At 37.2% G+C, this 26,310-nt stretch overlaps 1 protein-coding gene across 2 annotated transcripts in view; it reads left to right on the top strand.

The window, feature by feature from the left end:
- The first annotated feature begins 263 nt into the window (after positions 1-263).
- The window catches only part of LOC150104795 (TBC1 domain family member 1-like), a 533,214-nt gene continuing 507,167 nt past the window's right edge, over positions 264-26,310 (top strand). For both annotated transcript variants that reach the window (XM_090395359.1, XM_090395357.1), the window contains exon 1: positions 264-1,152. In XM_090395359.1, the coding sequence (XP_090251485.1) occupies positions 568-1,152 (585 nt within the window). In that variant the 5' untranslated portion in view covers positions 264-567. The remainder of the gene's footprint in view (positions 1,153-26,310) is intronic.

Raw genomic sequence — 26,310 nt, 5'->3', positions numbered from 1 at the left:
TATTTCAAGAATTTATCTCTTATGAAAGTATATCAGTGCGTAGGGAAAGGTATGTATTCTGCACATTCCATTTTTTTTTTTAAATCTCACAGCTTAATGCGAACATAAACATAAAACATTTGAAGATATTGTCATTTGGTTTTAACTGCTTCGTGTATTATTTTGTGTAGGGGTCGCGCGCTCTGCACGTTGCGTTTTTTTTTTTTTTTTTCTCCCCTAATCTCAGAACCTTAAACGAAAGTGAAAGATAAGGTATTGCCGGTGGTTGTGCGGCTTCATTTGCTGCTTGCGTTCTAAGTTTGCTGTTTGAGTTTCGGTAATTCCATGGAGGATAGTTTATTTATAATAAAGGTTTTAAGTGTCATCTCTGTATGACTAGATTAGAATATTTCATATATGCCTTGAATTGTGTTTATGTAATAGATGGTTTGCTGTGCTCCTCTTTGGTGTGATACACGAATTGATCCCACTTAGTTTTCTTAAATGCTGCAGAGTGATCACTTGCGGGGATTATATTGTAATCATATACTGCCTTAGATTTTATTCTGAAATTTTTACAGCTACTTAATGGCAGCCTTCAATTTAATTGCAAAACCATGCAATGCCAGCGGTTCTAAAACTCCTCCAGCCGACGGTGTCAGCCTGCAGAATGGGGGAATGTTGTGGGCAAACTCGGCATGTAAAGTTAGCGATGCTGTCACTACCGAAAACAGTGTGAAAACTTTATCGGTAGAAAAGAGTCCGTCCGATTTAACAGTAACAATGAATGAAAAGCACAGTGCTTCCCACCATGATGTAATTCATCGGAAAGTAAATATAAATCACGTAACTTTTCAGCGGACGCACCAAGTAACTTATCTCGGCTCTGCCGTATTGGACCGGCGTTATACGCTTCCAATGCTTCCTTGGATAATTGCCGAAACTAAAAGACAGGGATTAAACAATGGTCAGTCAATATATCTAGAGGTGAGAGAACAGTGTTTGAGAGCAGTCGCTACAGAAGATAGTCGATTTATATTTGAACATAAACTTCAGAATATTTCCAAGTTTGCACAAACTGGTCTTGATCACACGTGCTTTACGTACTTAACCAAGGATGTACCCGAGGAATCCTTTAAATGTCATGTGTTTCAAGCTCCAGATGAAAGCACGGTAAATTTATTTTGAGATCGTATTGGTTTTCAGTTTCTGTTTTGCATTATTTGGTTTTTATTCAGGCATAGTATTGATGTGAATTTTTGATATACCTGTTATCCCATTATAATTATGATATTGGAGAACAGTTTTTAGCAGAGAATGCTGAGGTAAGTGATTGCATTGGGTGACGATTTTTTACTAATATTTTTGGCAGTTATAAAAAACAAATAATGCGATCTTGGCTATTTGTGCTAAATGCAAATTATATAAGCTAAAATAAAGAATAAATTTTAGAGTTAAATTACATACACAGCATATATTCGTGAAGATGAGTGGTCACGTAGTTGACGTTGTCAAGTTTGTGAAGGTATCTCAGAAGATAGCTGCAATAATGACAAGAATTTGAGATTAGGGGAATGGTGTCCATTGTATGAGGTTTTGATTAGGCATCTTCACTAGTATATACAGAGTACCAGGATTTTGGAAAGAGGAGGCAGTGGTGGGGAAGGAGTTGTTTTTTGGAGTATGCTGAAATTAATGCATGATGAGATGAATGTGTTCTCTTTGTTTGCATTATTTTTCTAAATAAGTATACCAAGGGGTAAAACAACTTGTTATATTGGTATGCCTCCATGGGTTCACTGTGGAAAGCTGCTTAACCCACACAGCATTAGAGCTTACTTTACATTCTTTCTTTTAGGCTTGCACGGTGATCAGAATACATTTTGGAAAATTATGGAGACAACTACCATGTTTGAGTAAAACTTTAGTTTAATATAAACCAAAATCTACTCTCCGATACAAATTAATTTGCACTTTATGATAAGGTGATAAAAGTTTTAGATAAGGGAGAATCGTATACAGTGGTATTCTTAGATTTTGCAAAATGTAGCCTACTTTACACATCTCACCTTAACTGATCATGTTTACTTAGCTTCCAGGGTTTATCTCATATTCTCTTCCCACTTGCTGTGTATAGAAATCTCATTACTAAATTTTGAAATCTGTTCTATATTATGTCCTTTTTATCTCAAATGTCCCACAAACCTGGTATTCTGGTATCCACTTCTGAACCTTTTCTTCATTCCTATGAAGCCAAATGATATATGGGAACACATTAGTCAATATAGTCTAATCAAGAGACCTTAGGAAGAATCTTCTTTATTTTTGAAATTAGTTCTCTTAATCATTGCATTTATCTCTGTTGCCTCTGTTATGTAAGCTAGAGACAATCTAACATTACATAACAGATGGAGCATCATGTTAAAAATAGCCATTACTTTTTTGGGTGGAAATGTGGTATTATAAGAAGTGTTCCTACTCCCCCCCCCACCCCGATAAACAAACACTGAATACCTGTCTGCATACTAATTATTAATGTAAATTTAAATGCCAGTAAGGACTTTAGATTTGAGTTATATAGCTCTCACAGTTATAACTGCTTTCATGTAACTTAACATTAACTGTTCAGTTAATGCTAAGATTAAATAATGAATGTATAATGTAATGGAATGAATACATCATGCAGAAACAGTTAAACACAAGTTCACTGGATCCTGTAATTCGTCTCATTCATATAATCAGGGATGCAATCTTAAAATTGTAAAAGCACACACACAAAAATACTATAAACAATAAGTGGAGAAAAAAAGCATGGCAGCAGAGTGCCATTGCAAATGATATAGTGGAATTATTGAATGAGCACTTCATCAGCATATATCATATTGGTGTAAATGATGCCATGCAATATATATATATAGAAGGAAGGCAAGCATTAGGAGAATTGGAAGTGAAAGAATCAGTCTGTCAGGCATTGATTGGGTTAGATATTAATAAGGCTGTGGGAATGGATGACATGTCACCAAATATTAAGGAATATGTACAATAGTTAGCTATGCCCTTGACCTGGTTATTTAATTTGATTTAAGTAGTGGAAAGAAGGCAAAATAGTACCACTCCACAAGCATGGGTCCAGGACAGAAGCTTCCAATTGTAGACCTGCCTGTATAACTGCTGTTGTAGTCAAGGTGTTGACTACAACAGTAGTTATTGAGTTTGGGTTGATGGACATGCTATTCTTTATGATGGTGAGCATGGATTTTCACAGGGTACATCTTGTTTTAATAATTTACTTGCACTTTATGATAAGGTGATGAAAGTGTTAGATAAGGGAGAATCGTATATAGTGGTATTCTTAGATTTTGCAAAAGTGTTTGACAGATTACCACACAAGTTAGTGTACAAGCTGCGGAGGATAGAAATAGATAGTAGGTTGATTAGATGGATTGGAGATTGGCTCTCTGAATGATACCATTGTGCGAGATGGAGCACTATCTCAAAAAAGGAGGATAACTGTGGTATACTCCAGGGTTCTGATTTTGGGCCCTTGCTATTTAACTTGTGTGTAAATGATATATCATGTGACCTGACTGGGGATCATTTGTTTGATGATGATGATGATGCAAAGTTCTTTAGAATTATAAGTAGCACTGCAGTGTTAATTCCCTTCAGGAAGATTTGAATTGACTTTTGACTTGGAAAAGGAGTGGGGTTAGTTTTAATATTAGTAAGTGCAAGGTGTTACATTTTGGAGTGCAGAAATATAAGGATGTGTATACTATATTGATTCTGTACTGTAGGAAATGGATGAGAATTAACGATTTGGGAATGAAGGTTGACAGTAGACTGAAGTTTAGAGAGCATATTGCAAAGAATGCATATTGTAGTGCCACTATGATAAGAAGTACTCTAACATGTGGGGATAAGGAGGTGGTTGTGCCACTGCATAAAGTACTGTTCAGATCACATTTGGACTATTGTGCTTGGATTTCTTCACTTGATTTTCAGTGTGATGTGGAAACATTGGAGAGGATCCAGAGAAGAGTGACTAAGGCAATATCAGGGCAAGAATGTTGGCTATGGAGAGAGAGAGAGAGAGGGATTGATGAAATGTGGATTGCAGAGTTTGGTGGATAGGAGGAAAAGAGGTTATATGATAAAGATGTTTATGTTAGTGAGGGGATTTTATCGGATTAATCCAGAGAGAATTGCAAAAAAGAGTCAAAGGTGAGATAGAAAGAACCAGAGGCCATCCCTGGAAGTTATGTGTGTGGTGAAGAGGGGCATGAGGAGTAGATGTTTTATATGGAGAATTGTCAGTGAGTGGAATGCATTACTGGAATATGTTCTTAATGCAAGGGAGTATTAAGGATTTTAAGATTCAGTATGATAGATATATCATCAATTGAATGAAACTTTCATGATGAGTCTACTGACTCCATAGAGGGCATAATAGTAATAGAGACTAAAAGCCTAAAGCCATATGAGGGACACCATCTCTGGGTGCTGTTGGGTGGGATGTCTAAGAATTAGTTTCCCAAATCTTTTGAAGTTTAACACAATGTATTTATTAAGATTAGATTTTTTTTTTAAAATCGACTGCTGATTTTAAGAAAATTTTTAAAATTTTATATTTGCTGGAATGAAGCATAGTTTTCCCCCCATTTGATTCTGCGCAAGGTATCTAAGGCGTGGTCAGCTAGATCTGACTGACAATAGTTATGCTGCAGATGTATTTTTTGTGCTCTATGTTCTTGTAAATTATCTAATGGTCAAACTGGGAGATATGCAACATTTGCCTAGACGAACACAAGAAATACATCTGCTGCCTTAACTTCAATCAGGTCTAGTTGACCATACATTGGATGCCTTGCATAGAATAAAATAGGAAAAACTATGCTTCATTCCAGCCAGTATAAACTTGAAAGACTTTTCTTAGAATCAGCAGCAGATTATTATTATTATTCAGGCTTCCATGCAGTCAAAAGACATCGTGGGAGGTCCTTCGTAGGAAACAGTCTATCATACCACTCCTTAAACTCATTGACCATTCTTGCTCTCACTAATCTATCAGGCAATGCATTCCATGGTTCAACCACCCTCCATGCAAAGAAACCACTCCTCACCCTCTTGCTCACAGCTTCCTTTTGTAACTTCCAGGGATGGTCCCTTGCCATCTCTCCTTCCTATTGTTTCACCAAGCGAAAGAACTCCTCAGTTTCAACCCTGTAACTACCTCTCAACAGTTTAAAAGTCTCAATCATTTCACCTCTCCTTCTTCTATCTACCAAACTCTGCAGTCCACATTCCATCAGCTGATCCTCATAACTAACATTGTACAGTCCTGAAACCATCTTTGTTATCTGCCTCTGTACCCTTTCCACAGTTAATTTATTCCCTTCAAATCCTGGGGACCAAATTTGAGAATAATAGTCTAAATGTGGTCTGATCAGGGTCTTATACAATGGAACGATAACTCTTTTATCTCTGCAGGTCAGCATCCTTCTCAGTTTTGCAGCAATCCTCTGGGTTACCTTTACCACCTTTGCAATGTGTTCCCTGAATTTCAGTTTTTATCAATTATCACCTCCAGATCTCTTGTCTCCCCCCCTCCCCACTTCCTCCAGTACAGCTCCTGCAATCGAGTATGCAGCCTACCATCGATGTATCCCAAATTTCAAGACGTTTACATTTTGCAGCATTAATTGCCCGTCTATCTATTTTATTAAAATCATCTTGCAGAGCTGCCACATCTGCACTATTACTAATAACCCTTCCCAGTTTTACATCATCATCTGCAAACAACTGGATATCCCCCCCCCCCTGCAATCCACTGACAGTGTCATTGATATAAAGGTTAAACGATACAGGTCCCAGTACTGAGCCCTGTGGGATCCACTTGAAACCTACATTGATATCCCCCCCCACCATACACAACTCTCTGATACATATCAGACAACCAATCCTGAATCCATTTGACTAACCTGACATCTAAGCCCATGTGCTAGAACATAAGTATCAGCTTATCGTGTGGCACCCTGTCAAATGCCTTTGCAAAATTCAAAAAAATGGCAGTATATGTCTTTCCCCTCATCAACTGCTCTTGTCACTTTATTATAAAAGGCAATCATATTACTAAAGTAAGAGTGCCCCTTAACAAATCCATGTTGACTCACAGATAACATTACCTTCATCTGTCCAACACTGTATATAGTCCCTCACCAATTTCCCCAAGATCTTGACAACTACTGATGAAACACAAACTGGCCTATAGTTAGACACATCCAGTCTGCTACCCCCTTTTGCAATGGCACTATCTTACCTTCCTTCCATTCCTTGGGTACCTTTTCCATAGCCAGACATTGAAAAGCCAGGTCAATGGAGCTGTCAGTTCTTTAGCACATTCTCTCAAAACCCATGGTGAAATACCATTCAGTCTCACTGCTTTACTGACATCCAGGGTACTCAATATTTGGAACACACTTTCCTCTTGCATCTCTAAATCTCAGACCTGCCCTATTCCTCTAGTATTCAAACTTACTTCTCCAGGATGAAATACTCCAATAAAGTGTTTATTGAACAATTCCACTATGTCCTCTTCATCAGTCACTCTGTTCCCATTTTTATCCCACAGTTCATTCTTCCACAATCATTTCTTCTCCTACTGGCCACATAGCTAAAAAATTCTCTAGGATTTTCTGTGGTTCTTAGTACCAATCTCTTCTCATATTCCAGTTTCGCCTTCCTTACCATACTAGTCACTCTCGTGGCCCGAGTCTTATATTCTTCATGCATCTGCTCTCCACCCTTCTCCTTATCCCTTCCATAACCTCCTTTTCACCTACAGTTCCTGTTTGATATTGTTTGTCATCCACTTGACACCAAATTTTGTCCACTTTTTTACTTGGAATACAGAATACTTTACACAGAAAACAGCTTACTATTGCTGCTAACAAATATTCCATCACAATTTCCCAAGCACTGATGATATCCTGGCCTTCCAATTCTACCCCCCCCCCCCATGGAACTGTCCCAAGTTGATATCTAAAACTATTATAATCACCGGCAGTGGCGACTTGTGGCTTGAAATCGTGGGGGTGCTGCAACTTTCGAAATATACATACACACTATAAGTACAGTGTATGTGTTTGGATAAAATATCAAAATTATGGTAAAAATTAAAAAAAAAAAAAATTAAACATGAAAAAATATTGTTTATTATCAATAAAATTATACAGTTTGGTATAATTCTTAAAAATAAAATGTATTCTTCTTGTTTTGTTTCATGGAAAATTATTGTTTATTATTGATAAAATTATACAGTTTAGTATAATTCAAAATTGCTTAAAAATAAAATCCATTATCATAACCCCAATAATGTTCTAAAATAAAAACTATAACAAATGTTATGTCTTTAATTGTAATGTCCAAATATTTAAAGAGATGGAGTGAAAACGATAAGCACTACGAACATTCTACTACTAGCGCAAACTGCATATAAACAATAGTGGAACTGCACGACGGACAGTGCTGCATTACACTAATAGCTCACATCTCACTATGACGTGCATATGCTTGCGCATGTAGCAATATGATACTGTGGTAAATACAGTGCTACTAGCGTCTTTCGCCCTCCTAAGTGCTGCAAGATGGATTTTTATTATTTTTTATACAAAATAAGAGAATTGTATAGGATTGTTGATGATAAAATTAAATATTACAAGCAAATATAAATAAATTAATAAATATATTTATATATCGAGAAAAATTGTGGTGCTGCAGTTCTGCAGTGCCTATGCATGAGCCGCCCCTGATCACTGGCCTTATAATTCCACATACATTCCTTTTTCTTTGATACTCCTGCATGTCTATTCATCTTCCATGTCAAAACCACATGGTCACTCTCTTCAACTGGTGGAGGAGTCATCTCAGTTATTATCAGCTCTTCTGATGCTGTGACCAAATTCAAAACTCTTGAACCTCTTGTTCCCTCTATTACTTGTTGCCTAAGACATTTGTCCTTCAAGAATTCTAGAAATTCCATTCCTTTATTATTACATGCAGCTTCCTCTTCCCAGCTTATACTGCTGTAATTAAAATCTTCCATAACAATCATTCTTCTTGCACTTGCCAAGCTCAACTGCCTAAACATCTCCTGCTCCCCCACCTTCTGTATGGCAAGACACTAAATATCCTGTCTTGCCAACCTCTACCTCACACCATATGCTTTCGAAACCATGGACACACTGACTCGTTCAGAAAACAGCAATCTCTCCAGATGCCTATGTCCTTCCTCATTCAAATACAAGCAGTCTCTCGCATACAGTTCCTTTCTGTCCTCAAACGCCCTCCAAGCATACACATATTCCAATCCTCTCTTCTGAGACATTCTGGCTATTATGCTATTCATTATTACTGCTCTTCTGCTGAGCTTGTTATTATGATATCTGGGTAACACCCACACACACACACACACTATCTTTCTGTGTTTTCTTTTGTACAACCTCAAGCATGAATCCCAGATCTCTTGTCACCCGATTTACACTGCCTCTCAAGTCATTTGTGCCCACCATCACAATCATCTCATCCACCCTTTCATCTCACTTAATTGCCATAACCACAGTTTTTATTGTTCCTCCAGGCAAACACACATGCCTGGCTTCCTATCTTGCACATCACGGATCACTGTCTCCATATATCACACCTCTTACTGTTCTGTTCCTTGATTGCTTACCTGCATCCCTCACTCACTCACTCCCCCCCCCCCAAACCCTTTCTCTCTGTGTCCCCCTACCTACCTGCTGTCCTGGCATCACTCTATCCCTGGTTCCAGCACTCCCTCGCATTCTTCTCATTCCATCTCTCTGACTGTTTCTATTCTCTCCTCTTCTATCATTCCCATAACTCTCTCTCTCTCTTTCTCTCACTCCTATTCTGATTCCTTGCATTCATCTCTTCCATTCGCCTAATCTCATCTTTCACACTTCTCATTTCATTCCCGAGACATTCCACCTCCTTTTTCAGCTCATCTCTCTCCCTCTCTCTCTCTCCAAGTTAGCCACTCTTGCTCACCATTCATCCTTCGAATCAAGTTTTCAATCTCTGAAAACTTTACAGTCATGGAAGCCTTCCACACTTCCCACTCTTATTTTTTCATTCATTCGTTATTCTTACTCTCTACCACACTACTCGTCTCTCTACATTGAGATTCTCCCAATCCTGACACAACGAGGTCAGTTATGGTAATATCTAACTCACTAAATTCCTCCCATTGCTTACATTTTGCACATATATACATCCCTCCTTCTCTTACCCACCATATATCCAACTGCTGAGATGCATTCATACTACAAGCATCGCATGTCACAAAATCTTGTAGTATGTTACGCAAAATATAGTTCTTAAATAGGGGAGGACTTGGTGACACGCCATTTGTAATTGGAGCTGTGGCTGCTGCTGCCATCATTCAAATAGTACTGAGGAACTACTACAACTAAATGCTAAATACTAAATGTTCTACTATGCCATGTTATATGCTCTGCTATAAGCTAATTTACTTACACGATACTATAAGTATAAACTATATTTAACTATACTAAATAACGAAAGCTTATCTTCTTCTCTTCCACTGCAGATGTGTGCAACTCTGACCTCGCCTTCTCAGTAACCCAAAAATAACAAGTAGTGTCACTTGTATTACTGAAAAAAAATGTAGCACAATTCGCAACAAAAGTCACACTATACACTGTTTAAAAAAAATTACAATATTATTATTATTATTTGGACTTGGACTCCCTGGAGGAGTCCAAGAACTCATAGACGGAGTTGTGGAGCAGGTCCCTCGAGGGAGAGCACTTGCTCTACAACTCCATCTTCACCATTCAATCATCAGTTGACCTCAACTACACCATTTCCATCTACTGCTGGTCACCACTGGTATTTCCACAGACAATCACAAACATCCATGCCCACGGCAGGATTCAAACCCACAGCCTTTTGCTGGAGAGCGGATATGCTATCCACTCTGCCAACTAGGCTGGACTATGTTCCCTGAATTTCAGTTTTCTATCAATCATCACCCCTAGATTTCTTGTCTTCCCTACTTCCTTCAGTACAGCTCCTCTAATCGAGTATGCAGCCTCCCATCGAGATTTGAAAAACCAGTTTAATATTATTATGATAAACTTTCCAAGATTTGGAAAACTAATTAAGTCTCCTGCAACAGCTAAGGCTAGCTAACAGGATCCATAGATAGTGTCCCCATAGGACTTTAAGCTTTTAGTCCTTTTTTTTTTTCGACACAAATATTGTTTTGAGTATTTTTGTGTGTACTTTTACAATTTTAAGATTTTACTCTGATGTGACTCTAAGATGAAATATTGGATCTATATTTGCGTTTAACTGTTTCTCTATGCTGTATTTATTCCGTTGAACTTAATGAGTTCAAACCAGCACATAAGCCTAAATACTTGACTATATGATCTGCCACAAGGGCGGTACAATAATTTATGAAGTTTTTTGGATTACCAAGTTTAGCTAATAGGTAGAATGGAGAGGGGGAGGAGGATATGATAGAAAAAACATATGTTACTAAAGGGGAGTTTTATAGAGTAGACACTAAAGAAATTTTCTGGTGTATGACTAAATGGGAAAGAATGAAAAGTCAGCTTTGGAAGTTGTGTAAGAGTGTAACATAGAAGTGTGTAAGGATTTTTTTATTTTTATTTAAAAAATTTATTTTTATTTTTTATTATTATTGTGTAGAGTCGTAAATGAGAGAATTGGTTGCTAGATGTGATTATGAGTAATTGACTGGTGAACAATTTTAAGGAGAGATATAATAGGCATTGTGTCAATAATAGTTAGTGTGGGTGTCCCTGATGGCTTAGGCTTCATGGAATAAAGTTTCCATTACAGACAATTTTAAAGACAAATATTGTATAGAAACTCTGCTTACTTTGAAAGGTCTGTGGAGAGTGAAGAATTTAGTTTTTGTCCCCCCCCCCAGTATATGAATTATTTTTCATACATTATTGAATAATTCTATAATTCAAAATCCATTGTTAAATGCATATGAATGTTAAAATGAATAAGGAAAATCACCACAGATAATACAAATAATGATGCATTATACTGTACCATACTCAGATAAACCACTCAAAATTTACAGTAAAAAAAAAAAAAAAATCAAGAAACCAAAACTTTTCTTAATACTGTCTGTGCTTTGATGACACTTGGTTGAACAGGTGTTTTTTTATACATACATATATCTTCAAGGCCCACCTTTCCTAATTGGGTTGTGGGGGCAACAGCTGCAAGAGGAACTTCCAATGGTCATGATCCTCTGCCACCAAGCTCAGGTGTTCTAGTGTGATTCCCAAACGTGTACACCCAAGGTTTTGGATATAATCTATCCAGTGAGTGCTTGGCCTTCCACATGGCCTCCCACCCTCTAGTTTGGCAAAGATGGCCTGCTGAAGGATCCTCTCTTGTGGCATTCTGATCAGGTGCCCATATCAATGCAACTGTGATCTCTCAACATGGAGAAGCAGCAATTGAGTATTGAGGGTTTCCCAAATTGCAGAGCTTCTGACCCTGTCGAGTCTTGTCAGTCCTGCAACCCCTAGAAGGAATCTCATTTCAGCCACTTGGATTCGTGTCCGCATTCTTTCGGTAATTATCCAACTCTCATGACCATAGGTGAGGATGGGGACATAGACTATATTGAAGACAGCCAGCTTTGCCTTCTGGCTTAACTCCCACTTCAATACTACCTAACGGCCAAGCTCCGCAATATTGAGCTTGCTAAGCCAATTCAAGTATCTAGCTCTACATCCCATTTTCCATCATTTGTGAATATGGACCCAAGGTATTTAAACTTCTCCACCTGCCTCATTGGGACTCCACTTACATGTAGAGTGCACTGTGATGGTTGTGTTGAGACCACAAATGTTTCAGTTTTGGCCACACTGATCTTCATTCCGGCTTCTGCACAAACAGCTACAAACCTATCCAGGGTTTGCTGGAGGTCATCTGTGGAAGAGCTAAGCAGAACTAGGTCATTTGCAAAAAGCAGATATCCAATGGTACATCTTCCAATTCTGATACACTCACTTCCTCGGCTGTGCCTATCAATCCAATCCATAAATATTATGAAAAGGAGGGGTGACAGAACACACCCTTGACGGAGGCCAACGGAGACTGTGAAAGGTTCAGACTTTGTGCTGTTTACCCTGACACAAAACTCTGGGCATTCATACAGGGACTTTATGGCAGCTAATAGTTGGCCATCCACTCCATACTCCTGTACTTCTTGCCAAAGCTTATCCCGAGGAACCCGTCATATGCCTTCTCCAAGTCCACAAAACATGTGTAGACATTCTTGGCATATTCCCAAGATTTCTCAAAGACTTGCCATAAAGTGAAGATTTGGTCAGTTGTACTTCTACCAGGACGAAGCCTCATTAATTAAAGCCTAAATGGAATGCTTATAAATGCATGCATTTATTAACAAATAAATATTTCTTCTTTCTTAATTAATGAGCTTGCGTAGCAAGCATGGAGAATACGCCCCTGTAATGGACATTCTGTTGTAAGTTAGGAACTGAAGTTCTTGTAGTTGCTCTCTGGAGTTCAATATAGCCTTAATCATTGGATGAAAGTGGTTTTAAAATTAGTCTCTTAAATTATGGGTAACTTAATGTAACCATGCTCGCCTCATTATTATTGACAGACTTCCATGGAGTCAGACTTATTCTGGGAGATCGCACTCTCACATGAACAGCTCATCATGCCTTGACTTAAATGCATTTACCACATCTGCATTCACCACACTCCCAGGCAGTGCATTCCAGTTGCCTACCACTCTCCATGCAAAAAATCTAGTCACCCTTACTCACATCCACCTTATACAGCTTCCAAGGATGGCTGCTCATTCTCCCCCTCTCTCCAACTATTCTGTGAAAAATCTTGTCCACATATCCACATTAATCTGGTAATTACTCCTTACCAACTTATGTATCTCAATCATGTCTCTATAATTTGCATTCTCTCAATCTGTCCTTGCATTCCTGAGACCAGAAACTGATTTAATCATCTCTGAACCCTCTCCAACAATTTGTCATTCTTTGATCAGTGTTCTCTGCATCATTCCCATAATCTGCTGTGTTGTCCTCACAGTTTTAGCAAAAGTCCATGAAATTTCTAGTCCCTATCCCCCATAAGCCCCCAGATCTTTCATCTCCTCCAGCTCCTCTAAGATATCCCCACAAATACTATACTCTGCATTCTATCTTTGTTTCTCAAATGACATCACATTACATTAAATTGACATCCCCCCCCTTCCCCACACACTTTCCCATTTACAGTCTGTTCACGTTCTCTTGCAAGGTTATAACATCAGCTCTGCTTCTCATGACTCTCCCCAAATTTGTGGCAGCCTGGTTGGCCAAGTAGTTAGCATATCTGCTCTCCAGCCAAGAGTCTGTGAGTTTGAATCCTGCTAAGGCCATGGATGTTTGTGATTGTCCTACTAACCAATTACCATATGTACTGGTGTTATCCTGCTGCAGTATGACCTTTTTATGTCTTTGCACCATTAAAAAAAACCAAATAAAAAATCCCAAACTTTGCATCATTTGCAAACAACTGTATATCACCATGTAAGCCCTTTCCAATATCATTTACATACAAATTAAACAACAATGGCCCCAAAACCACTAGTGTGATATCCCAGAAGAAGAAAGTTACTAGTGATATGCCCTGGGGCACATCACAAGTGACTTTCTTCTTCTGGGATAGATTTCCTCTTCTTCTATTTAAGAAGGGAGCAGAAATGGCTATGCACGCATGAAATCACAGTGCTGCAGCTAGGACCTGGAAGCTCCTACAACTGAGCAAGACAAGGTAGCTTTTGACTAGATGAGCAAGCATCGGTCTTCGATACATAACACAAAGCTCAATTATTGCTGCGCAAGCTTAAGACATCTTCTGTCTACAAAAATAAAAGCCTAAATGGAATGCTTATAAATGCATGCATTTATTAACAAATAAATATTACTTCTTTCTCAATTAATGAGCTTACGCAGCAAGCATGGAGAATTTGCCACTGGATGCGAGCTATTAGTGTAATGCGGCACTGTCTGTTGCGCAGTTCCACTGTTGTTTATATGCAGTTTGCGCCAGTAGTAGAGTGTTCGTAGTGCTTATTGTGTTTACTCCATCTCTTTAAATATTTGGACATTACAATTAAAGACATAACATTTGTTATAGTTTTTATTTTAGAACATCATTGGGGTTATGATAATGGATTTTATTTTTAAGTAATTTTGAATTATACTAAACTGTATAATTTTATCAATAATAAACAATATTTTTTCATGAAACAAAACCAGAAGAATATATTTTATTTTTAAGAATTATACCAAACTGTATAATTTTATTGATAATAAACAATATTTTTTCATGTTTAATTTTTTAAAAATTTTTTTACTATAATTTGGATATTTTCTCCAAACACGTATACACTGTACTTACAGTGTGTATGTATATTTCAAAAGTTGCAGCATCTCCCACAATTTCAAGCCACAGGCCGCCACTGGTGTCCTCACTACTTTCTCTAGCACCTTGACCACAACTGTAGACAAGCTGGTTAGCCTATAATTCCAAACACTTTGTCTTATCATTCCCTTTAAAGTGGAACAATTTTACCATCTTTCCACTCCTTTGGAACTTGAGGTAATCTAAGGCTCATGTTAAAAAATGTAAGTTAAAGCTTTAACTCACTGGAACATTCCCTCAAGATGCACAATGATATACTATCAAATCTTGTGGCCTGGTTGATCTCAAATTTACTCACTTCCTCGTATATCTCCTGCTCATTCACCATCATTGGTTCTTCCCCATTTTGGTACTGTATTATGAGTTAATACAATCAAATATCAATTATTTTTGCATTCAAAATACACTTAATTCTGTTTTTTTACAGCATTTTCTTGTTTGAACCAGAAAAACAATTCCAAACTGCATGTTATTTTCCTCCTGCAGTTTAGGAAAGCGATTCTGAACTGCAGTTTATTAGCAGAATTAAAAAAGAAAACTTTGCATGGCAATAAATTAATTGTGGTGTACTATTTAAAAACAATTTTTGTTCATTTACATTGATAATGTTCATCGGACACATCTGTTGTGTTTTGGCAAATCTAAGTCTGTTAAGCTTTTCTAGTTAGTTGGCTGTGTGATTAGCATCTCTGCTCCCTAGCCACCCATCTGTGGATTTGAGTCATTATGGGCATGGATGCTTTGAATTTAATTAGGTGGCAGATGAATTTCATTGCCCAATGTGAGACTGCTATCATGCTTACTGGAAGCCTGACAGTGACTTGAAAAAGCTCCATGTTTATTTGATCTAGAGCAGAGATCGTCTGAACATTAGCCAATCTATTAGTAGTATCATAGAATAACAGTCTTTGATTGGTAGGGTTGGCATTTTGAAAAAAAATCCAGGTTTTGTGATGCAGTTGCTGTTTTGCAGAAGTGTCATATTTACAGATTTCTAGATCTGTGCAAAAAAAAAAAAAAAAAAAAAAATCTTAAGTTTATATACTGCAGAGATTGCATTGCTTTAGATCTATAATGGCCACGCAACATTGTCAGTGTTTGACCATAGTTTTCCATTGCAAGTTAGGGAGAGAGCATATTTAATTTTATAAATTTAAAATATATAAATTTATAAATTTTCACATTTGTTGTTATTATTATTATTAAGAGAGATCTTCAGGTAATCAGGACTTGTTGAGGGAGGCTATACTATTTGCTCCAGCTGTCATACCTGTTCTTGAATTCTTTCACACTACTTACACAACATCTAATGGCAATTCATTCCAATAACGCACCATTTTGAGAGAAAAATCTATCCCTCATCCCCTTCTTGACGGCATTCATTTTCAATTTCCAAGGATGCCATCACGTCCTTTCCCTGCTCTCCATAAAATGAAAAATTTGATCTACTGAAATTCTGTATAACCCTTTCAGAATCATTAGTACATATCAATTAAAAATAATTCAGTGATTTATTTTGTTATGTTACTGTTTTAAATTTAGATTTTAAATACTGTATACTCAGTTTTTTATATCATTTACATAACTGGTCAGCAGTATGTCAACTGTCACTTATATACATTTGTGCAGTTACATTGCTTTTGTTTCTCTTGGATTATACTTATTTATTATTTTCAGCTTAAATTAAAATATGCACACTGTGATTTAACCTACAAATAATTGCAGGTTGCAGGGCAGCAACCTGCAATTATTTTATATGCCTATTTTATTTGACCTGAATATTTTTTTACATGATGTTAAAATGCAGTCTGGCTAAGATTGATCTCTTGATAAACCATAAAATCCACTACCTGTGGTTAGTTTTATTATTTTTACTCTTTTCACTAGAATTGTCATTATTATTATCTTACTTAATAGATGAGAAAACTTTTCATCAAAATCAGCCAATTAATTTTTAAATCTATATTTTTTGCCTAATTTTAATACTTAATCAACCATTAAATCAATGCTGATATAAAAAGTTAAACAAAAAAAATTCTTAATACAATCAAAAGAACTTCACCACTGTTGAAACTTCTGGAAAATAACTGGTCAGAGTTGGTAGTATTCACGAAAGCACTTAGATCTGCAAATAAACATTTCTTTGAGACACTTTCAAAACTGATATCATTCTCAGCTTTTCATATCAACTCTTGAGGCCATTCTTGTATTTGAGCCTTGACACTTTTGTGTAGGAATTATGTGCACTGGCCTACCCTGTTTACTCTCTAGGTTTCCTGCACTAACTCACCCATGAAAGATAACCAAAGTACTAGTGTTAATATATATGTGTATTATATATGTATATAAAAAAAAACCTCCCACAAAAGCAACAAAAAAGACAAAAAAAATGTGAAAAATACAACAAAAAATTGGGAAAATAACAAAAAAATATGTAAATATGTATAATAAATATATGAAACAAATATGTATGTAAATAAATGCATTTCATCCTATAAAAATATACTTCGACATCCATTTCACCAACATCCAGGGTATCAATGCAAACAATCAAATACCGACCACCACCACTGATGAGCACCCAAACTGAGTCCACATAATCAAACTCCACTTTGCATCCTCCATGACTTCAGTCTATCCTCAACTATCCCAACTACATCTTGCATGATGTTTTCCATAAAAAGGGAGGATTTGATGCTTCGCCAAATTTACATTCCTTGCCAAAGGTTATCAAACTGGAATCCCTGCATTACAGTCAGCTCTGCTAAAAATTTTTTTATTGCCTTTTTGCTCTTCTAATTCAGACAACCACTACTCACTACTTATTGCAAAAAGTTAATTTCATACAGTAATTGCCCAATCTTCATAGGAAACTTTAATGTTAATAATGAAATCTAGCCCTCCTTCTCTAACATGATTATTAAGCCAGAAGCAAAACTTAATCATTTAGTTATGTCATAATCTGTTCCATATTGTTAACCTACCAACCAGAATATAGATGGATAAAGATGGATATGAGGTTGAAGATGTGGTTACAGCAGCAGCAGCACAAGGTGATGGAATTCATGAAGGTGAGGATGAGACAGGTAGGAATGGAAATCAGTCAGGATCAGGGAAATGGGTGTGATCAGACCGAAAAGAAAGAGAGAGAGAGAGAGAGAGAGATGTGGTATAGCACATAGAATAGAGAATGTTGGTACTGGTAGAATGGCCTCAAGGACACAGGGATTGTTATGTTTGTACATAAATGTAAGGAATATTTGGAAGAAGAGAGCTGAGTTTGTTGCATTGATTGAGTCAGTATGCCCAAAGATAATTGGAATAAGTGAAACTTGGTTGTCTGAGGAGGATTTGATGTCAGGAATAGAAATAGAAGGATATATAATTTTCCAGAAGGATAGAAATTTGAAAAGAGGAGGGTTTGTGTTGTTAATGATTGCTGAGGAATTGTGTCCACTAAGTGTGGAAATAGATAGCACATGCACAGATTTTGAATCTGTGTGGTGTGAAGTTGAAATAAACAGGTTAGTATATCTATCTGATAGGATGCTCTTATAGATCAGGGAATGCAGAAAATACCGATTGTGAAATGTTTAGGCAAATTAGTTGGGCATGTAGAAAGGCGATAGTGTATGGGAACAAGGAGATTGAGTTGGGATTCACGAAATTTGGAAGTGGTAATGTGATGGTATATGGTCCTGTTTTTCCTGGTTTGGCCTTGCACCTCTGTTTGTGGTGCCGCAAACATTGAACTCTGAGAGGTATCTGACCATTCTGGACAATGCAATGCTTCCTACTTTGTGGCATTTCTACGGAGTTGACCATTGTTTCTTTCAGCAAAACAGTGCACCTTGTCATAAGGCTGCTGCTGTAGCTTGCTGTTTTGTGCATATGAACGTTACCACACTTGATGTTTTAAGGATACTTGTGACATAAAGACTGAATAATATAAGCACGTAAACACAGGAAAGATATTTAATTAACCAAATATTTCGGTCTGGAAATAGCAGACCATCTTCAGTGGCATTACAAGAACAGTTAAAAAAAAAAAAAAAAAAAAATACAAGGTAACAATAGATCGTTTAAAAATAGAACAAGCAGCGTGATGTTATATCACTAAGTATTAAAAGGGAATATTTTTAAGCAGAGACATGATTGAAATAAAGATATTAATTGATAATATTAAATAACATAAAATTAATATGAATTAATGAGTTATCCTGATTAGACTTTCCCAGAATTTTGATATAGATATACAGTCATTCAGGTTAGGACGATGGAGTAAAGCCTCTATGCTTTCTTTGAATAAACGTTCAAATTTATAACGGGATCTGTGTAAGAGGCGAGTTTTTGACCAAAGGATGTTGTGGTTAGTTTCAATCCCGTGCTGAGCCAATCTAGATTTTTCAGGTTTGTTGTGATGAATGGAGGATTGATGTTCTTGGATTCTTTTTTCAAGAGAATGTCCAGTTTGTCCAAAATAGGAGAGATCACAGTTGCAGGGAACTTGATAAACTCCAGGAAGAGACATAGTTGAGCTGTCTTTAGTAGAAGGAAAATGGGAAGATAATTTGTTAATAGGTGAATACGTAGCTGTTAACTCATATTTCTTCAGAATTCTTGTGATAGGTTCTGAAATCCCGGAGATGTATGGAATTGGAACTCGACATATTGAATCTTTGTTGTTTTGTGGTGGATTATAAGAATCGAGAAAATGTTGAGTACTCTTTTCGGAATAGCCATTGAGTTTCATTTGTTGTTAGATAGTAGAAAGTTCTTTCTGTAGAAAATTATAAGTAGAACAATTAGTTTTGGCTCTTCTGATCAGGCATTTTATGATTCCTGTTTTTTGACAAGGATGATGGACTGATTCTTTAAGAATATAACAACCTGTGAACGTTGGTTTCCTGTAAACTGTAGTTGTAAGAGTATTTGAAGGTGACCGGATGAGGAGAACGTCTGAAAAAGATAACTGGTTGTTTTCTTCCATTTCCATAGTAAATTTTATACGATGATGTAAGGAATTGATACTGTTTAAAAAGAGAAGGTAAGGAGTCACAAAGATAATCAGCCGAAAGGCTATTTTACCGGCGAATTTGTTGATTGAGCGGGAAATGGTAAATCCCGTTTTATTTTATATTTTATAGCCGGGTACGAAACTCGGGTCGACATCCATAGAGTTTCAACGCCGAAAAAACTATCGGCGGAACCAAGTGTAAATGATCACTTGGGTAGTACAACACCAGGGCAACTCCATGCAAAGGTGGAGCAAGATCCGTCACTAACTTTAATATTCTTTCATAATGTAAAATCCTAAGAGATGTATAAATACTGTTTTACATTATGAGAAGAGGTCACTACCCAGACCGGTTTCAACCTTTTGAGGTCTCATCAGTGAGTAGGTAGACCTGGAATATGAAGGTTTTTAAGTGAACCGAAACTTACATACCTCTACTATCGAATTGACTTAGTGGTGTACTATACAGGGTGTTCGGGATAAATTTGACATATTTATAATTAATTATATTTTTCCGTAAGTTACATGTATTAACACACACTTCTCTTCATTTAAAAGTTTGGACCCTTCTTCATTCATATACAAGATGTCAGAAAGGATGGATAGCTGGAACCCACCTGAATCATGGAAGAGAATAACTTATATCATGATGATTCGTGCCCGCCATCAAAATAAGGATATTACGACTGCTGCCCAATGCTCCCTGAATACAGTAAAAACAATCAGGCATGAACTAGAGACTTGCAATGGTGACTACGAGGATGTAGCAAGAAGAAAGATCCCTAGCAGACGATCTGATTGCGTTCGTACAGCAGAATTCCTCGCAAATCTGCAGGAACAGGTGTTGAAGAACCCTGGCATTGGAATTCGGGCTTTGTTCGTGGAGTTGCTAACTGTAGTCAAGCCCTGGATAAACAAGGGTAGCCAATGGTAGGCCGTATGTATGGCAGCAGGATTCGGCCCCTTGCCACACCTCTGGGAAAAGTCAAAAATGGTTGTCTGAAAATTTCTACGACTTCACCAGTCCAAATGTTTGGCCTCCAAACTCCCCAGACCTTAACCCCATGGATTATTTTGTATGGGGCGCAGTTGAAAAAGACACCAATCGCACTTCCAGTAATACAAAAGCCCAGTTAATGGATAAAATTAAAACAGTTTTTGCGGCCCTTCCCAGGGAGACTGTAGCATCAGCTTGTTCGAGGTTCCGAAGCAGAATTGAAGCTGTGATCGATGCTAATGGTGGTTATTTTGAGTAAATCTTGTTGATAGTATTGTAATTAACTCTGCCTGTAATGTTTTTTTTGTCAATTCATTAAATTTAATAGATACAAAGAAGATTTTCTTTTTCCTTACGAAACTGTCAAATTTATCCCGAACACCCTGTATATTGTTAAATATTGTTAATTACAAAGATAATCAGCCGAAAGGCTATTTTACCTCTCGGCTGATTATTTTATTTTACCATTTTATTTTGGTGTTGTACTACCCAAGTGATCATTTACACTTGGTTCCGCCGATAGTTTTTTCGGCATTGAAACTCTATGGATGTCGATGGATTTCGACCCGAGTTTCGTACCCGGCTATAAAATAAAACGGGATTTACCATCTCCCGCTCAAGTCAAATTCCCCGGTAAAATAGCCTTTCGGCTGATTATCTTTGTAATTAACAATATTTAACAATATATAGTACACCACTTCGGCAATTCGATAGCAGAGGTATGTACGTTTCGGTTCACTTAAAACCTTGATATTCCATTCCAGGTCTACCTACTCACTGATGAGACCTCAAAAAAGGTTGAAACCGGTCTGGGTAGTGACCTCTTCTCATAATGTAAAACAATACAAATATATATACATCTCTTAGGAGCTGGGTTTTACATTATGAGAGAATATTAAAGTTAGTGACGGAGCTTGCTCCACCTTTGCATGGAGTTGCCCTGGTGTTGTACCACCCAAGTGATCATTTACACTTGGTTCCGCCGATAGTTTTTTCGGCATTGAAACTCTATGGATGTCGATGGATTTCGACCCGAGTTTCGTACCCGGCTATAAAATAAAACTGGATTTACCACATCCCGCTCAATCAAGGTAAGGAGTCTTTGTTGTGCTGCCATACAGAAAAGATGTCATCTATATATCTTACCCAACAGGATGGTTGAGGGAAAATAGATGAGAAGAGGACTTCTAGATGTTCTAAATAAAAGTTGGCTAAAGAAGGAGAGAGAAGACTTCCCATGGCCGTTCCTTCTACTTGGCTGTAAAATTTAGTTTGACATAAGAAATATCCAGTGTTCTATTTTTAAATGATCTATTGTTAGTATTCCACCTTGTATTTTTTTTTAAACTGTTCTCGTAGTGCCACTGAAGATGGTCTACTATTTCCAGACCGAAATATTTGGTTAATTAAATATCTTTCTTGTGTTTACGTGCTTATATTATTCAGTTACCACACTTGACTGGCCTTCACACAGCCCTGATCTCAACTCTATTGAACATCCATGTGATGAACTGGGAGTCGGGCGAGGTCAAGGGACGCCCATTCCACAACAGTTCAGAACTCATTGCATGTCTACAGGAACAATTGTCCAAAATTTTCATTGCTCGCTATCGTACGCGTGTGGAAAGTATATATATATATATATATATCTTAGGATTGCTGTATTAATACAGCCAAAGGATGTCCTGCATCTTATTAAGATGGGCGTCATGGCTTTCTTCATACTATAGTATGTGTTGACTTCTTTCCAAGCAGTGTATATGAACTGCAAGGCTTATTATTTGTGCAATATGTGAATAGTAGTTTAAGTAGATATATGAGAAATAAACGAAATGGGATCTTGAGTGATCATGTTTGTTATTTTGCCGATTAATGCAGTTGTGCCATAATAGTAATTTATTTACATATAAAATCGAAGAAATAAGAGAAATATATTTCCATTTTTAATTTCGTTAGGAATGGTGTTGTAATTCTGGTATCTTTTTGTTATTGTTATGAGAAACAAACTTGGACAGGGAAAACGCATCTTAGTTGATAAATTGCGGCATTTGTAATCTTAGCTTGTCGTGGACTTTGTTTCAGTGATTTGTTTTTCACTGGAGAGGAAAAAAAGTGTGTGAGAGAGAATTTATCTCGAACTTTGTTCAAGGTTATTACAGGTGTTATATTGTATTTCCGTTACACATGTCTTTCAACAGACCTTTTTGTTGAAAATTTATGAAGTAAAAAACTGAAATACATGGAAGCATACACGAATTTAGATGTACTTACCAAAATAATAAACTTGATATACTTAAGGTACGGATGTCATTGGTGAGGGTGACCTTTAGAGAACTAACTTTCAAATCAAAAATTTTAGATAAAAAAAAGGACTATTTTTTTTTTTCCCCACTTAGCTTACAAGAATTTCATTTCGCTAAAAACTATATAATGGGCTCAATAAACATTGACTGAGACACCACATTCCATGCTTATGATGTTACGTGTCAGTTTTAATTTATTTGACTCTGTTACTCCATTCTTCTTTTTTACTACGTTAATGTGTACCTTTATACTTGTCCCGAAGAAGCCAGACAGAACAGCTGGTGAAACTTGTTGACAATTTGTGCATATCATTTATTAATATCTGGTCGACGAATAAAACCAAGAGAAAGCTCAAGTTTTAATGGACTCTAGGTATCTTTAAATCCATGGCATATAATAAATCGTTAATTATTTTAGCTTATGTTTAATATACTGTAGTAGTGGTATTTTATAAATTGTGCAGAGATTACAGTTTATCAATAACGCATTCACGAGGCACCCAACTTTTATATTTCAGTTGGAAAGACGAATTTGAATCCCATTTCAGACATTTCATAAGGACCCCCATAAGGACTTTTCAGCTGAAAATGCGTTGTCCGGTTTTGCAAGGAGGTTGTAGGGTTTCCCTCCTGAAAATTATGCTTTTCATCACGCATTTGATGAAAAGCATAATTTTCAGTTAACGCGTCTAAGAAATAATTAACTATACTGCGGTATTTAGAATTGTTAGATGCTTTCCAGATTCTCAAGGAACGCTGTGCATTTGATACTTTACATAAAATCCTATAAAAATAAACAAACTCAGCTTTAATACTTGAAAAAACGATAATTTAATGAAGAAAACATTCATTTTTACAATGTCAATGGGAAACCTGGCAGTGCTTTTCCTTGAGCAGCTTGTCGATGTTGGCATCAATGTTGGAGGTCCCAATTCGCAGAGTATTCTCGAGATGTTGGTCCGTAATCTGAGTTTTTGTCTTGGACTTCACATGCTTCATTCTGGAGAACTGCTCACATAAGTATGTGCTTCCTAACAAAGCGCACATCTTCAAACCATGCCGGCGAAGATTAGGGAATGTTTTCTCATAAATGTAGTCTTTGTAAAATATAAGCAAGGGCACATGGAATAATTTTTCTCTCAAAGAAGTGTTGTTTTGGAGTTCAAGCAGCTCCATTTGTACTGAGCCTGTGATTTCGGCAGCATTGATACTGAATGGCATTGAAAATGAATCTAAAGAAGACTGTTGGTTATGAAAATCACTAAATCTCACTTCGCAACATGACTAATTTTGTAGCGTATTTATCAAGAGACGAACAGTTGGACTCAGTGAGAAGCTGAAAATGAGTTAAATCTCTTTTTGCGATTTGTGCCTCCCAAAGTTTGAGCTTGTCTACAAAAGCTTTGATGTGATCAAACAGAGTGTGCACCAGTTGATCTTTGGATTGTAGCCGTATTTAGGTCATTCATATGCAACGAGATGTCGGTCACAAAGGCAAAGTCTGTCATCCCTTCGGATCGTTGAATCCCACAATCGGCTTCCCCTTGGTTTGTATGAACTGCTGTATTTCGCTCCTTAAGTCAAAGACTCTTTAAGAACCTTTCCTCTGCTCAACCAAAGCACATCACTCTAATAAACCACATCGACGTGATCCGTTTCGCACTCTTGGGTCAAAAACTCTTGGAATTGACGGTGATTCAATCCTCTTGCCCAAATGATGTTGACGACAGTCACAATAACTTTCATGAAATTCTCAAGTTCAATAGTTTTGGTGCACAAATTCTCCTGGTGGATTAAACGGTGATAATGGGCGAAATCTTTTCCTTTTAGTTCCAGTTCTTTCCGTAGCAGCGCAACAAGCCCTTCGCTCTTTCCCACCATAATAGGGGTACCATCAGTTACCCCACGCCCTTGAGGTTAAGCTGAGGTCGAAACGCTGGAGCGTTTTCTTGGCGGCTTCAAGAATATCAGTGCCTTTCGACGTTCCCTTCATAAGTACAAGCGCTAGCAGTTCTTCTGTCACAGTACATTGTTGATCACTGCGACGTACGGACAAAGATAGCCAGTTGTGCTGTATCCTTCACATCTGTGCTCTCATCTAAAGCAAGTGAATATGACGTAAATTCGGACGACCGTTTTTTTTAAAGCTTCAATGTCATTGGGAAGTTCTTCGACACGTCGTGCTACAGTTATTCGAGACAAACTCGGTTTTAAACACTTCCTTATTATTTGGGCACAGAATTTCCCCAGCAGCGATGAGACACTCTTTCACAAACTCGCCGTCCAAGAAGGCTTTTAATTTTTTAGCAATTTTTTCAGCTATTACATGACTTTGACGCACGCTTCGCTTTCTTTCCTCTGCCCCTTAAACGTACTCTGCTAGCATTTTAAATCAATTTGGAGACGGTTCACTTTGTCCACACGAAGCCGCCCTTGACGATGATTGAAAGTGGATACATGCGTTGTCTCATAATGTCGTTTTATATTGTATTCTTTTGATACTGACACTGACTCACGACAAATTAAACACACTGGCTTATCGCCGATCGGCACAAAAAAGTACAAATTGGTCCGCTTTTCATTAAAAATCCTACAAGAATCACTTGATTTACGCTTTTTACTCGTAGACGCCATAGTAATGGAAGGTGAACCCCAAAAATATCCAAAATGGTCGTAACGGTTATTATCCACTGAATATGTCTCACACTAATGAAAAAAAAAAAAGTCTGGCAATATAAAACCACAATAGGCTATGGCTGACACGACGAACTTGCGTGCGCTTATACACGAATATCACACTGTTAACGACTAAACTGTGGATAAGAACCTCTTGTATTTATATGAAAATAACGAAGTATCGAGAACCTTCGAGATGTATCTGGAAGACTACTGCTTCAGCCACCTACCTGCGACGTTAGTACTAGTACTTAAGAACCGCTGGCGCTGGTAGATGGCTGAAGAAGCATGTCTATTTAATATTTATTTTTGTAGGATTTTATATAAAGTATCAAATGCACAGCATTCCTTGTGATTCTGGAAAACATCTTACAATTCAAAATACTGCAGTAAAGCTTAGTGGCCCGCTGGCTTCATTGAATTTATATTTTATTTACTTGCGTTTTAATGTTAAGTAGTTATTATTTCAAAATGGCCGGCAGACCACGGCAAAGAGCTCCGCGGGCCATGCGTTGAAGACCCCTGGTCTACAGATTAATTGATTAGATGATTGCTGTTGCTTAGCTTAAAAATGTTATGCATTCGAACATTGCCACAAATATGAATCACGCTTTTTAGAACGAAATATTTGAGTTAACGAGTCCATATGTGATGGTGATTCTTGTGATAATTCAAGACAATAGTAATGTACAAAAGATCCTTCAGAACCATTTTTCGTAACTGTTGTAAATATCCGCTCACCTATGGTTCTCTGTTATACATTTATTATTTTTTATTAAAGA

Source organism: Typopeltis vanoorti, chromosome 7 (assembly GCF_054136105.1).
Source record: "Typopeltis vanoorti isolate ZY-2024b chromosome 7, IOZ_Tvanoo_1.0, whole genome shotgun sequence".
In the NCBI taxonomy this organism is placed as follows: domain Eukaryota; kingdom Metazoa; phylum Arthropoda; class Arachnida; order Uropygi; family Thelyphonidae; genus Typopeltis; species Typopeltis vanoorti.
This window is presented reverse-complemented; position numbering and strand designations above follow the sequence as displayed.